The 13,574-nt window shown below is 39.2% G+C and overlaps 1 protein-coding gene across 1 annotated transcript in view; it reads right to left on the bottom strand.

The window, feature by feature from the left end:
- Positions 1-923: 923 nt before the first annotated feature.
- LOC310942454 (retinal-specific phospholipid-transporting ATPase ABCA4-like) overlaps positions 924-13,574 on the bottom strand; it is a gene marked incomplete at its 5' end in the record, with an annotated part of 46,943 nt that continues 34,292 nt past the window's right edge. Inside the window, 10 exons of the mRNA XM_083907841.1 lie at positions 924-1,060; positions 3,306-3,555; positions 4,918-5,010; positions 5,173-5,276; positions 5,577-5,711; positions 7,492-7,633; positions 9,120-9,226; positions 10,495-10,557; positions 11,712-11,832; positions 11,931-12,060. Of these exons, the coding sequence (XP_083763967.1) occupies positions 944-1,060; positions 3,306-3,555; positions 4,918-5,010; positions 5,173-5,276; positions 5,577-5,711; positions 7,492-7,633; positions 9,120-9,226; positions 10,495-10,557; positions 11,712-11,832; positions 11,931-12,060 (1,262 nt within the window). The 3' untranslated portion in view covers positions 924-943. The remainder of the gene's footprint in view (positions 1,061-3,305; positions 3,556-4,917; positions 5,011-5,172; positions 5,277-5,576; positions 5,712-7,491; positions 7,634-9,119; positions 9,227-10,494; positions 10,558-11,711; positions 11,833-11,930; positions 12,061-13,574) is intronic.

Raw genomic sequence — 13,574 nt, 5'->3', positions numbered from 1 at the left:
ACGACTAGTCCAGCAAATAATAATATTAAAAAGCTGAATTTAAAACGAGATAGACAGATATCTTACTTGGTATCTTTTTAACTTATTTTGTTTTCCATAGCAACACAGCTTTGTCCAGATGACCATATGGGTATGGAAAAGGGACATTTACCTCCAACTTGTACGGAAACTGAGGCAATGAAGCCTTCGGTAGCAGCAGTAATTGGACAACGGGTCTGATAAATGCTGGTCTGATAAGGTTTTGATGTTGCCTTCATTCCCAGAGCAAAGCCACTCCACTGACCCCGCAGTTAGCTTACGGAGCTTTTCAGTGGAGGTCAGAAGAATTACTGTAGGTCAGCGAGAGTGAAAATACTTTCAACTCCAAATAACCCACAGTAGCTTCATCCTTTATATAACAGGAGCAAGGCAGCTCTGAAATATTTAATGAGAAACCTAGCACTTCAAATATACCTCGAGAACTGTTCCATTCGGGTCAGGTGTAATACAAATCAGCAAAAAAACCAAGGCAACCAGCCAAAGAGTAGAAAGCACGTTGAAAGTTTATTTTGCCAGATACAAAACAGAATGTCTCAACATGAAATGGCGATGTATGAAACATGGCAGACAAATAAATGCATAATTAACCTTGACGACAGCAAATGAAAGCAGTAGTAAACATGTTTTGGATTGTAACATTAAATGACACTGATAATAAACAGGGTGAATAAAGTTAATACTGCTAAGGTGCTTAATTATTAATTTAACATACAATATACATATTCATACGTGTCAGTATGAATAGTAATATCCCCTTTCCCATTTTTCAGGTGAGGAATTAAAGTTAAAATAGCATGTGTCAGGCTTGTCTCTATTCCCAAAACCTTAGTTAACTGATTAACACCTCTAAGATTTAGAGCTCAGGTTGATATGCGTCTGCATGTGGTGCACGTATTTGGGTGTGTTATGTTTTCCTCTTCCCTGGCGAAATCTTGACATCCTTCCTTCCTGCTGCCATTCGTCTGTACAATGCAACATCCTCGTCCTCCCCCGTCTGTTGCTTGGCAAAGTTGACAAACACCTGAACAAAAGACAAAGTGATTAAGTTAAAAGGATTTTTTTGCGACCCTCGTGTGGAGGATAAAGAGGTAGAAGATGGATGGATGGAATTGGAACAAAAGACATGCTTTGCACTACTGCGCACATACCGAAGTTTGCGTCTCATTATGCGATTTGCATAAAGTCAGGGTCCTGTAGTATCTGACTTCACCATCAGATGGCGGCACAAGTCTGGGTGTGCCGAGAGTCAGCAAGTTTGAGGGCCACCAGGTCAAGGCTCGGATGACTATCTTTGGCAACTACTTCTTCTGTTGTCGAAATGGTTTTTTTTCTGCTTGGTGAGTGGGACTTAACACTCCACCTACCGGTGGGGCGGAAATTCTGTTTGCACATGCGCCGTCCACACACACGCCCAGCGCTCACCCAACACTCACTTTCCAAAATAGGGCCTGCACGTGCAGGCTGTGCGGCGCGCATCGATGACACGAACCGTACCATGCAAGCGATGCGCGTTGGGTCCACTCCAGAGCCGGACAGTAATGGGGATCTGTACATTACTCGAGTATCATTTTTGGGGAGTACTCATGACTTTACTCAAGTACATTTGAGAGGCAAATATTGTACTCTTTCCTCCAATACACTTCTATCCATAACCGTGAGTACTCGTTACTAAAACAAACAACTCCATGGTCAGATTTAGTTGAGAGATGAAACCATGGACGAAGACACAACAGGTCCATCCCGGGAATGTGCCAGCGCGTGGCCCCACCTCACCAGACTATTTAACATTTCTGAACAAGTTAATGATAGTGTTCGCTTCAAGTGTTTGCTGTGTTTACCAAAATAAAACTTCACTACTACACATTCATATAAACTGAGCATTAGTTGTGATGTTCTTGAGTATATGCTGTGTGTTTAACACAGTCGGGTTCAAATGTGGATGCAACAAATCCATGAAAACTCTCGCAGAGGTTTGTCAGAGCGTTGTCATTGTGCTATTGCTTTGTGGGCAAGTGAGAAATGTTAAATAAAGCAACATAAAAGGTAAAAAAGATGAAAATGACTTGATTTTACTTTCAATTCCTTTTACATTCTTCAAGGTATTAACATGAACATTTTTCAGAACTCCATGTAGGACGTTTCTATACGTTAATGTAAGCACTGTGGCAGTAGTAATGCAATATTTAGAAAATCTACTCTTGTACTCTTGATACTCAAGTACTTCAGTACTTTTACTTAAGTAGACATCTGACTGCAGTATTTTTACTTGTACTTGAGTAAAATTTAGCAAGGCGTATCGGTACTTTTACTCAAGTAATGAAGCTGTGTACTCTGTCCGCCTTTGGCTACAGAAAGTTTAAATTTCATGTATTAAAGCTATACTTACCTCTCTTGCATTTTTACACTTTTCTTTTGTAATCTTAAATTGTTCCTAATAAGCGTATGGCACTCTAAAACGTAAGATAAACCCACCACGTTTGGAAAACTCAGCATTATTTAATTATCATATTATTATGATAAAAGTGTGACCAATTAAAATATTCGGACCGAATAAAATAATTGGCCGAGCGACCTGTCTGTCTTCTGTCGTGCGCCTCGTCAATCGCTGTCGCGGCTTGGGAGTCGTGCACATCTCGGACTTTTTGTGGTGTTTGGAGACTCTGACGTGAAAGCACGTATCACTCTGCAGTTACTGAGCTCAACAAGCAGCGCGTGTTGTCGGGATCACCTCGGCCGCCGCCGTTCCTGCCCTGGACTTTGAGGGAGGGGGAGGTGTGGGTCTATAGCTTTAAATAGGAAATTACACCTTTTTTCAAGATTTATTTAATCCTGTGTAAAAGTTAATAAATTGTCAGAGGGAACATAATCACAATCTTAAATATACTCAATATACTTAAAACTAGTAAAATACACAGCATTGAAGAAGTTAGAAAAAAGGACCCAAGTGAAAAGTGGCCAAGTGCATATGTATGAATGTCCTGAAGCAGCGAGAATAAACTAATAGAGCTCCTCTAGCTGCAATTCTAGAATAATGTCCACACTGGCTGTGTCCATACTTGTGAAAACACCAGGGGGCAGTATAAGGATCATATCTATTCAGTCTGTTGGGTTTTGCAATATATTGCTTGATTTAAAGTGTTCAGTGCAGCGTGCAACTCGAAACCTGCACTCATTTTTCTATTCTAGTAAAGAGGGACTATACAAAGACACCACGAGTCACCCACAGCAACCTGCCTACTAACTGTTAAACAAAGTGGTCTTCATACCTGGTCCAGTGTTGTCTGCGAGACAGAGTAGTGTTCGATGCTCAGCCTATCTTTGTTGGCCACCACCAGCTGAAATATCCTGGCGAGGGAGGAGGAGGCAATCTCGTACTGCAGCGTGTTGTAGTGCTTCTCCCGCTGAACACAGCCAGGGAAACTGCTCTCCATAAAGCTCTCCACAGGCTCCAGCTCTGGGGACGAGCCAACTTTAGCTGCCTTGAGTTTCATGGTCACTATGTAGCCGTCACCAAATCTGGACAAGGGAAATGACAGATTAGACAAAATGAAGGCTGTATGGCTGTAGTCACAATGCTTTTTTTTCCCCCATTAATTAATGATCTAGTGTGTAAAATGTATGTGAAATTATTTGTCTTTGAAGATAAAATACTATTCAGTACTATACTTAATTTTTAAGTGTCAGCTCTATGGAAGCAGCCATTTTGGACCACCATGTTTTTACAGTAGCCCACAATGGACAAGCTAAACGTGTTTCGATGCTTACGGAAGGTTGCAAAGGCCCCCTTTACGGCTGGCATTAGAATTCTCCGTTCATTTTGGGATCAGATAGCTCTTTACCACATGCATTCACACCTGATATTAACGTGTGCCTCTGGTGTCTTATGTGCTAGATGTTATGACTAAGTCCACGGAGCATGTGTAGTTCGTAATCAAAGCACAGTTGTCAGCTGGATCATTGTTAATACTTGCCCTGTGTCATGCTAATTTTGATAGTGATATTGGCATCTAAAATGTACAAATTATCACGCAAAATGATTTAAAGTGTGTAATATCTTTCCATTAAAAACTAATAAACATTCTAGAAGTGTCATGGATAACCTTAGAGCCTTGAATAGCATCATATCTTGACATTCCTTGCAGTTGTGCCACCTGACAATTGCAACTAAACTCAAATTAAACAGCTTCGGTTTTGATGCAAGCATTATTTTTCTACCCTTGTCATGAAGGTCACACAGAACACTTTTTTAAGAAATAAAGAGTTTTACATTTTACATATGGTTGCACCACCCTGATATTTAGGAAATGTAAATTGCTGGACAAAAGTTTTGCAGTTATTTTAGCAGCTTTAAAACTATTTAGAACGAATACGTATAACTTTATTCAAAAGACTTCAAACATAAAATAATGCCCGAGTATTTTATTTATTTGAGTTTATCATTATTAAAATAACTTTTTTAATAGTTTTCTTAGTCTGCTCACTTGCTCGGACAGCTGGATCACCTGATATCTTAGGGGTTTGAGAAGCCAAAACATAATATAATTATTTGAATTTACTGAAAAATGCATGAAAATTAATAGGTTTTGCAGAATAAAGTCATAGATGTCATGAAAAGATTAAATCATGTTTTTTTATATATATATATATATATATATAATGGACTTGGACACAAAAATATACACGTCATGTCATTGACCCAAATACAGATTCAATATGGCTACCACCATACACACACACACACACCATGCAAACACTGTACTCTATGCACAACATATCACTTTTGAAATGAACTGGGAGTGTGTAATCACTCCCAGTTCCAAGTCCCAATGTCCTGATGTAAATGAAGCACATGCTCCAAGAACATCCAGAGCCTCTTACTTGTATTTGAGATGCTGAATTGTTCCTAAACACTTGAAAGTCCCATTAACCATGATAGCCAGTCGGGTACAGAGAGCCTCACACTCCTCCATGCTGGTGGAAAACAACAAAAATATATATATATATATATATTTTTTTTTAGTGCTGCTCTTTTGTGTCTGTGAGCAAAACAACTTCTGTTAGTCATAACAAACACGGTTTCACTGACAGAGCAGGAAACAACGTTTTGTGTCATTTCATCGACAGATACTGAACCTGTGCGACGTCAGCACCACGGCCCTGCCGTCCTGAATGACACTCATGATGGCATTCCACAGGAAGCGACGCGAGTGCGGGTCCATGCCTGTTGTGGGCTCGTCCTAAACACACAACAAAACCCACAGCTACAAACAAACTTGACTCTCTGCTCACATACTGTAATTCGACATGAACAGGGACCAACTCCTTATCTCGCTCAGCATATGGCTGAGATCTTACATTCCTGCCAGCTTGAATTAAATGGAGCTTTTTCCTGCCAATGTGTTAAACATTTGAGGCCAAGCTTGACTCAACCCATATGGCTTCCCATCTGGATCCATTGGAGCCATTTTAGTGATAAAACCCTCGCCTAAAACCCTTGAAAACAAAATATGGGGCTCATGAGCTCCTGGCTAACTCACCAGCAGCACCAGAGCCGGACAGCCAATCATTGCGATGGCTGTGGAGAGTTTACGTTTGTTGCCTCCGCTGTAGGTTCCTGCACAGCAGCCAGCATACTCTGTGAGCCCCAGCTTCTGGATGCCCCACTCTGCCACCTGGAGGGGAACACGACATGTGTTTTTAAAAGCAACTTTCTACACAAAATGTTTTAGGATGAGGGCAAATTCTGCTGTTCACTGAGAGCTTCATAACAACTAATACTACTTTTTATGCTAATATCAGTTAACATATTGTTGTTATATTATTATATTATATATGTTATATGTATTTGTTAACCTGGCTTACACCTGACCTTTATAATTTATTTGAATTCTTTTATACAATGTTATCATCAGACACAAATTCCTTTTTAAATTCTGTTTTTCTGCACCTCACTGCTTACTCATATTTATTTTCTTCAAAACCCTTTATTCGGGAAAGGGATTTTAAAGGGTTCTCTGGATTAAAATGGTTCTTACTGGAACCATTAGTGTTACCAACAACCCTTGAAAAACCCTTTCTTCATGAAAGGGTTTGGAGGTAGAACCTCAGCCCTTGTAGAAGGACCCTTTTAGAACCATTATTTCTAAGAGTGTAGGGGGTTCTATATAAAGAACTCACACTCTTCATATATTGAATTAAGAGTGTGAGTTGTTAGCAGTTTCGGGTTTAGCGCCATTCTAAATCCAATCCATGAACTTATTTTCGGGTTTAAGCCAGGGGATGGGAATTCAGATGGACTGAAAATATATAAGCTGTAGTAATATGACTCCTGATCCCATTATCAGGGTGTGTTAGTCCAACTTTGAGAAACAGGATTTAGTACAATTTCAATCAGACTTTGTATTTTCTTCTTCTTTTAGCTTCTGTCTCACAAGGCGACACCCTCACTTGCTAATAAGTCACATATTTGATTTGGCAGAGATTTTTTTGTTATGCATTATTCCCTTTCCTGATGCAACCCATTGATCAGACAGGGACTAAGAGTCCACTGGATGTGTCCGATTAACCCAATCAATGAGGGACAATGGGGATTGAGTACCTTGCTCAGGGGTACCGCAGCCCTTGACCTATGAAAATTGAAAACAAAAAAAACTCACCTCTACTTAAAAGCCAGGTTCTCTTTCCACGAAGACATGGGCTGGCCCACAGTACAACATAAGTTGGACTTACATGTTGAAATTGTTGTTTTAGTTGGACTTACAAAATAATCACTTTCTAAAGTCATAGAATGTACCGATATAGTTTAGTCTAACCTATTTTTTAAGACTAACTGAGCTGATCATAAAATAGTTGTGCGAATGCATTTACCACCGAGCTATAACAAGTCATTTCAAAAACATAAGTTTGGCTAATACAAGATACAGAAAACTTTATAAACCCCTACAGAAAAATTGCATTTTTTAATGTCCAAGATCACATATACCACAATTATACAAGATAAATACAACATACTATAAGATATGATAAAACAAGTCAATAGGAATTACTAAAAAGCAAATAGAGGATCAGAATTAAAAAAAAAAAACAAGAATCAAAACCATATTAAAGACAGAGTAAATATGATAATAAATAAAGCAAAAGTGCATTGGTGTGTGAAGTGGCAGTGCAAAACTTTGCATTCAGCAACTCAGGAGGAATGAATGACTTAGAGGAGTAATTTGTCTTCCTGGTGTGTTCATGCTTAATAATACATTTGCTTCATAGGGAACAAGTTTCACCCAGAGTTCAAGTCATTTTATTGGACTTTTATGGACATATACTGACACTGGGAATCAAATCTGCTCACACCAATAACAGCATTACGCTCCACATTAACGTCACGCTCTGTGTTCAGAAACACTTTGAGTCGAGCTGAGACGGTGTGAGGCGTAAAACAACTGGAGTCGCACTCACTCTGGGAATCTCCGATTCAGGAACTCCTCTGAGACGAGCATAGAGGTAGAGATGTTCCCTGCCGGTGAGGAGCTCATCGACGGCATCGAACTGAGGGCAGTAGCCCATGTTCTGGTGTACGTCGAGAATCTCCGTCAGGATGCTGTTAAAAAAAAGAAGAGAGGGGAAAAAAAGACACAACATGCCATTCAGAGCGTCAGCGTCCACCTGAGATAGATAAGGGAGACACGGGCAAAACACAGGGGAAATTTGTGCCGGTGTTGTGATATGTCAGCCTGATCATGGTGATTCATGGAGGTGAGGATGGAAATCAAATGCCTGATCCAGAAAGGTGTGTGTGTGTGTGTGTGTGTGTGTGTGTGTGTGTGTGTGTGTGTGTGTGTGTGTGTGTGTGTGTGTGTGTGTGTGTGTGTGTGTGTGTGTGTGTGTGTGTGTGTGTGCGTGCGTGCGTGTGCGTGCGTGTGTGCGTGCGTGTGTGTCTTTGTGAAGTAAAAATGTATAAACCATAGGAAGCGATGGACATTTGGTTGGTCTTCAAATCTGTAACAGGCTTCGCACTTCCCCCAGTGACATAAAGTGACCACACGAGGCAGCAGTAGACCAGCAGCTCCTGTGGCCCCGCGAGCTTAAATCACTGATTTTCTCTATGGGGTTTGGTGTGGGAGAGTGAGTGGTTTACGAACTTTAGGTGTAAACAAGTTCAACAAGAATTTTAAATCATAGAAGCCCATAAACAATATCTTAATTTTAATCGAAACAAACCAACTAATAAGTCAAAACGAAGGCTACATCCCTTCAAAATAAGAGTCTCAGCAGAAATGATGATATCATAAATACTGATTTATGCTGATTTTTATGAAAAATCTGCATAAAATACACATATTTAAAAGTTAGACGAGGGAATGCATTATGTCTATCATCAGTACATCAATAAACGTAAAGTAAAACAAGGACATTGGGTTAATTATGTCAAACTGAAAAAAGGAAATGTATGTAATATGTATTATATCTATTACTAGAAATGTGCTGAGCATTAATGATGTAGCTTTAAAAAAAGGCTTTTTTATTATAACTGCTCGGTGGCTACTCATTGTTTGGGCCTTCAAAAAATGAATTGTCATTTAAGCCCCGTCTTACATTTTCATTTATTTCTTGGCCTATTTAGAGAAACACATGGGTTTTATTACAGAATGATTCTAATTCCGGGCAGTGGATTACATTTTAATGACCTTCTGTGTCTTTAGCATTTCTAATTTATTGGACTCGTTCCATTGTTTACCCACCTGGAACACGCACACACACACAAACTATATTAATATATAATATATGTTGACATAGTACATTATTTTAGGATATCACAGGCTATGGTATTGTGCAGATGCACGTAATGCAAAAGGGTGTCAGAGATGAAATCCAAATTTGGTCGTCGTAAATTTAATCAGTACCTCAGAAATGAGATTCTACCTGTTATGTTTTGGTCTCTATGATGAAGTTTATGACATAAAAGATGAGGTAACAAATATACGAGAATACACACACACACACACACACACACACACACATACTTCAGCCCTGAAAATGGTTGGTGTTGTATTTTCCAGGACTGACTATGACTGATCTTTATGTACCTGTAACCAGCCACAGTTGCCTCCCCGGAGCCAACATCAGTGTCGCCAGTCAGCATTTTGAAGGTCGTCGTCTTTCCAGCTCCATTAACTCCCAAGAGTCCGAAGCACTGAGGGGACAAAAGCAATCGGGCTCCTAACACAAGAACAAACTCAGCTGACACTCTGACTCACCAGCCTCTGATATTCTACATTAAAACAAAAATTCACATATTTCCTCTTATTTTAATAGATTACAACAAAAAAAGCAAATTACTACTTTCATGTTCCACCACTACGTCTATCAGCAAATACTGTATCTGTACTTACCCTACTTGAAGGTGTATAGTGGTATATTTTCACATTTATTTTATTTAATCACATGATATGTTTAAAAAGTAATCAGTGATGAAAGAGGAAGTGGTCCACTGATCCAGTCAAAGCTGACATCTAAAATGGATTTGAAGGGTCAAAATGTGTGTTTTCATTATATATATTTTCTGACTCGGGTTGTGATTTTTGTCATATTCATATAAAGTGGGTCCCCCATTTAAAAAGTTTGAGAAACATTCATCAATAGGATGGATGGATGGATATGATCACAATAAGAGCATTATCATTTGAAATGTTTAACATAACATGTGCAAGTGTTTTCAGTAGCATCAAAATATACAAGTTTATCCGTGATGTTACAGGCTGTTGGATTATTGATTAGGCAACACTTGGCATGTACTTTTGTTTTTCTCAGTTCTTTAAGTATATTTAAAAACAACTATAACTAACTACTATACAATAAGGGGTTTTATTGTTATTGTTAAACAAGCACAATATATAGTGGAAATGTTTTTAAAAATGTTCACTCATGTTTACTTATATTCTCATTTATGTCTTGGAGGACGGCAAAATAACAACAAAAATAAAATGTGCTTTAAATTTAAATATTGTTGAAAGTGTTATACAAGTTGGTAAAATGGGAAACATCTGTTTTGAGTTATCTTAATACGGAATAAATATTGGAACATCTGGTGTCTTATATTCTAATTGGTGTCATTGATTTAGTAATACAGACAGACAGAGCTCATATGGATAAAGGGAGAACACTTATTATTCCCACTTCAAACAGTGGTTGAAATATTAATACTGTTATTAATTACTTTTAACTTGAGTTTATTGGTCCTTTGTACTTCCTCCACCACTGTATAAAACACACATTGACAAAACAAAGCCAGAGATGCGTGTCTTCATACTGACGCTAAATTGTCAACAACTGCATCTCGAACTGTCTGCGTCAGAGCCCAGTCAGACTGTAGCTTTAGACCAAGCGCAAAAATAGAAACAGAAAGAGAGAAATAAGAAAAGAAGAAGGATTAGCAGCTCTCACTGAACTCAGTGACTTTACCTCTCCTGCAGGGACTCCCACACAAATCCGGTCCACAGCTGCCCTCTTCCTGCCCACATACGTCTGTGCAGAGAAAGCCGGCAAACAATAATTCACTTTGTTGGTGTGATATATATTTAGTGGACATTTTCTTCTCCTAATTCTGCCTTTATTTGTCCTTTAACTAGTTCCAGATCATTTCAACATAGAAACTTCATTCACACGTCAACATGTTCAGCACAATTAGGACATTATTCAGTATTTTTCAGAGATAATTTCTCAATTTCTAAGACTTGATGGCTCCACATAGAGTACTTCAGCATGGAAATATCATTAAAACTTCAAAATGAAGTGGAACCTTCATCCCTCAATTCAAGTCTTGCATGACCTCCACATTTGTATTTGCAGGTACAGTTTTAAAAAAGCCTATTCCAGATTCTTGCAATGGTGTGTGTTGTGTGGAAGGTTCAGAGCTGCAGCAGAGCGGATGACATCACAAACACTAGAGTGGAGAGAGGTTGGCTGTTCTGCAGTGACGATGTCTTCACAAAAACCCAATCTTCTGCCAAACCTTATGACACTGGCAGTGAAGACGTTAGCAGTGCACGTGCAGTTTGGTAGGTAGGAAGGTTGGAAGGTTTGGGTGTTTTTGAAGGTGTAGTAAACACAAAGTGTATGATCGTCTTTCTGATCATTTAGATATCCATTTCATCTTCTCGTCATTCATTCCATTCAATCCAAGCAGGCAAGATTGACGTAAGCTCGGGCAGAAGGAAGCAATTTCGCAAATTGCCTTCTCTAGTACACTAGTACATAAATACTGCAGCTTTCATTTCTTTGTGTCATAAATCAAAATGTGATTTTCTTTTAATGCTACAGTTCATGGGCTTAAAAATCAATCTATAAATAAATAAATTCTACAAAACTAAATATACAATGTGTATGCTGCTCCGTGACATCAGGCCAGGAAAATGGATTGTGCTATAAATACAATAAATACATGCCAAGGATGATGTGTATTTATTGCTGTTTGGTTTTTTTTTGTTTGATTGTCAGCCAGTTAGCAGGATTACTCTATAACTCCTGAACATGGGTATTCTAGCATATTCCTACTTTTTCCCCTTGGTACTTGGAGTGAAAATTATGGATAAAATGGGTTAATAAAAAAGAAATAATGTGTCTGTTTACAAGGTAAAGTGTGATTATAGGATTGATGTTTGCGTTTCGGTGAGGTTTACCTTCGACAGGTCTCTGATCTGCAGGATGTCCGTTTTGCTCCCTCCGTCGTGAATTCTCTGCCTCTCCGTCGCCACGTCGTCGTCTCCATCTTGAACGGAAGTCTGGTTGTCATGTGACCACCTGAGGGTCACGAGAACATCCTCCGGTACAAAAGCGATGCACATTTTAAGCAGTTAATAACATTTGTTTAACTGATCTGTATGATGCCAGTCACATACCAGTGGCCTATGAAAAAACGGTACTGGATGAGAAGATTGACAATGAAGAAGACGAAGCCTTCCACAGCCATGAACGTGAGGTTTTTCCCCACAAAGTTCCACTGGAAAGGGTCTGCTGTGTGCGCCTCACCTGGAAACAAAGATGAAATAAACCCTTGTATTCAAAGAGTAAAAAGAAAAAAACAGAATGGTTCATGCCTTCATTGGCTTCCACTTTATACTGAGCCTTGAAGGAAAATCAACCAAATTCTCAAATTCACACAGTCAACTTATAGTGTCCAATTAAGCTCTGCATGTTTTGGGACTGTGGGCTTGGAGAAAATCTACGCGCACACACATGCAGAACATGCACACTCCAAACAGAAAGGTCCAAATTGGGATGTGAACTGGCAACCTTCGTGCTCCACCATGTGGCCCTAGCCCTAACGGACATAATTCTTCCACAAAACCAATTCTGACTGTATTTAACAATCTGCCAAGACTAAAGGCCCATTTATACTAAGACAGAGACGAACAACAGAGCCCGTTGTCCACACTCCATTCATTTTCGTCCCGCACCAAATGGAGCAATATCACTGTGAATCATGGGGAGAGTATAGTCAATAGTCCAACCAGACAGGAAAACCTCAAAGTAGAGTCTATATGGGCATTTCAAACTGTCTGCCAGAGACTCGCTGACTTGTCCCTGCAGCCAGAAAAGGAAGCGTGACTGCACTCGGCTTCACACCCTGTGGAATGCTGCATGTACGAGCACATCTCACCTATTTTAGCTTCACTTCACTGGCTGCCTGTCCATTTTAGGATTCTTTTTAAAATTATTTTATTTGCTTTTAAAGCCTTGAATGGACTTTACCCCTCCTTTTTATATAATTTATATAATTTGGGTTATTTTTGTATATATTTCTTTGTCTTTTGTCTTGTAAAAAAATGTCTTACTTTCATACACTGTATTTTACTGTACATAATAAATGTTCCATTAAAAAAAGTTAGAAACTGCAGTCTCTGGTCACCCAAGTCACTAGGTGGCGCTGCAGTCGGCCAAAACTACACACATACTATTGCATTAATAGGACGACTTACACTCAGTGGTCTTACATTCCTTCCACTGCAGCGAAATCAGCTTTCGTTTCTGTCTGTTTGAATCAAGAAGCTGCCCTCTAGAGGAAGTATTGTGTCACATCCATATCAACCCAAAATACACACAGAGGTGTAGTGACAGAGATAATGTTTGAGATGTAAATGGAATATAAAGGGGCCTTAAGGAGCAGAAGGTCACAACAAGTGAATAGTTATGTTGTTTCATAAAACGGCCCATTGCTTCCAATGGAAAATGTACACAATCAAAAGAAGAAACCTTTCAAAAAAGCAGCTTTTTCTGATTCCTGATATTCATTTTAAAACTCCCATTGAGTGGTCCTATCATATTACATTCATTTGTTTTTATGGTCAAAAACCTCCAAGTTGCTGTAAACGAGCTGATAGAAATCTCTCCTCACTGAAGCTCTCATCAGTTGCACTGTTTCAGACTGAAATCCCACCCCCAGAAGACAGACTGTGTTGTGATTGGCCAGCCAACGTAGAGCTTTCCCAACTGTCTTGTGATTGGCCAATACCTGGAAGTGACATCATTAGCACACCAGCTCT

This window comes from Microchirus variegatus, assembly GCF_963457635.1.
Source record: "Microchirus variegatus genome assembly, chromosome: 21".
NCBI lineage: Eukaryota > Metazoa > Chordata > Actinopteri > Pleuronectiformes > Soleidae > Microchirus > Microchirus variegatus.
Note: the sequence above shows the minus strand (reverse complement) of the source record. Positions and strands in the feature narration are given on the sequence as shown.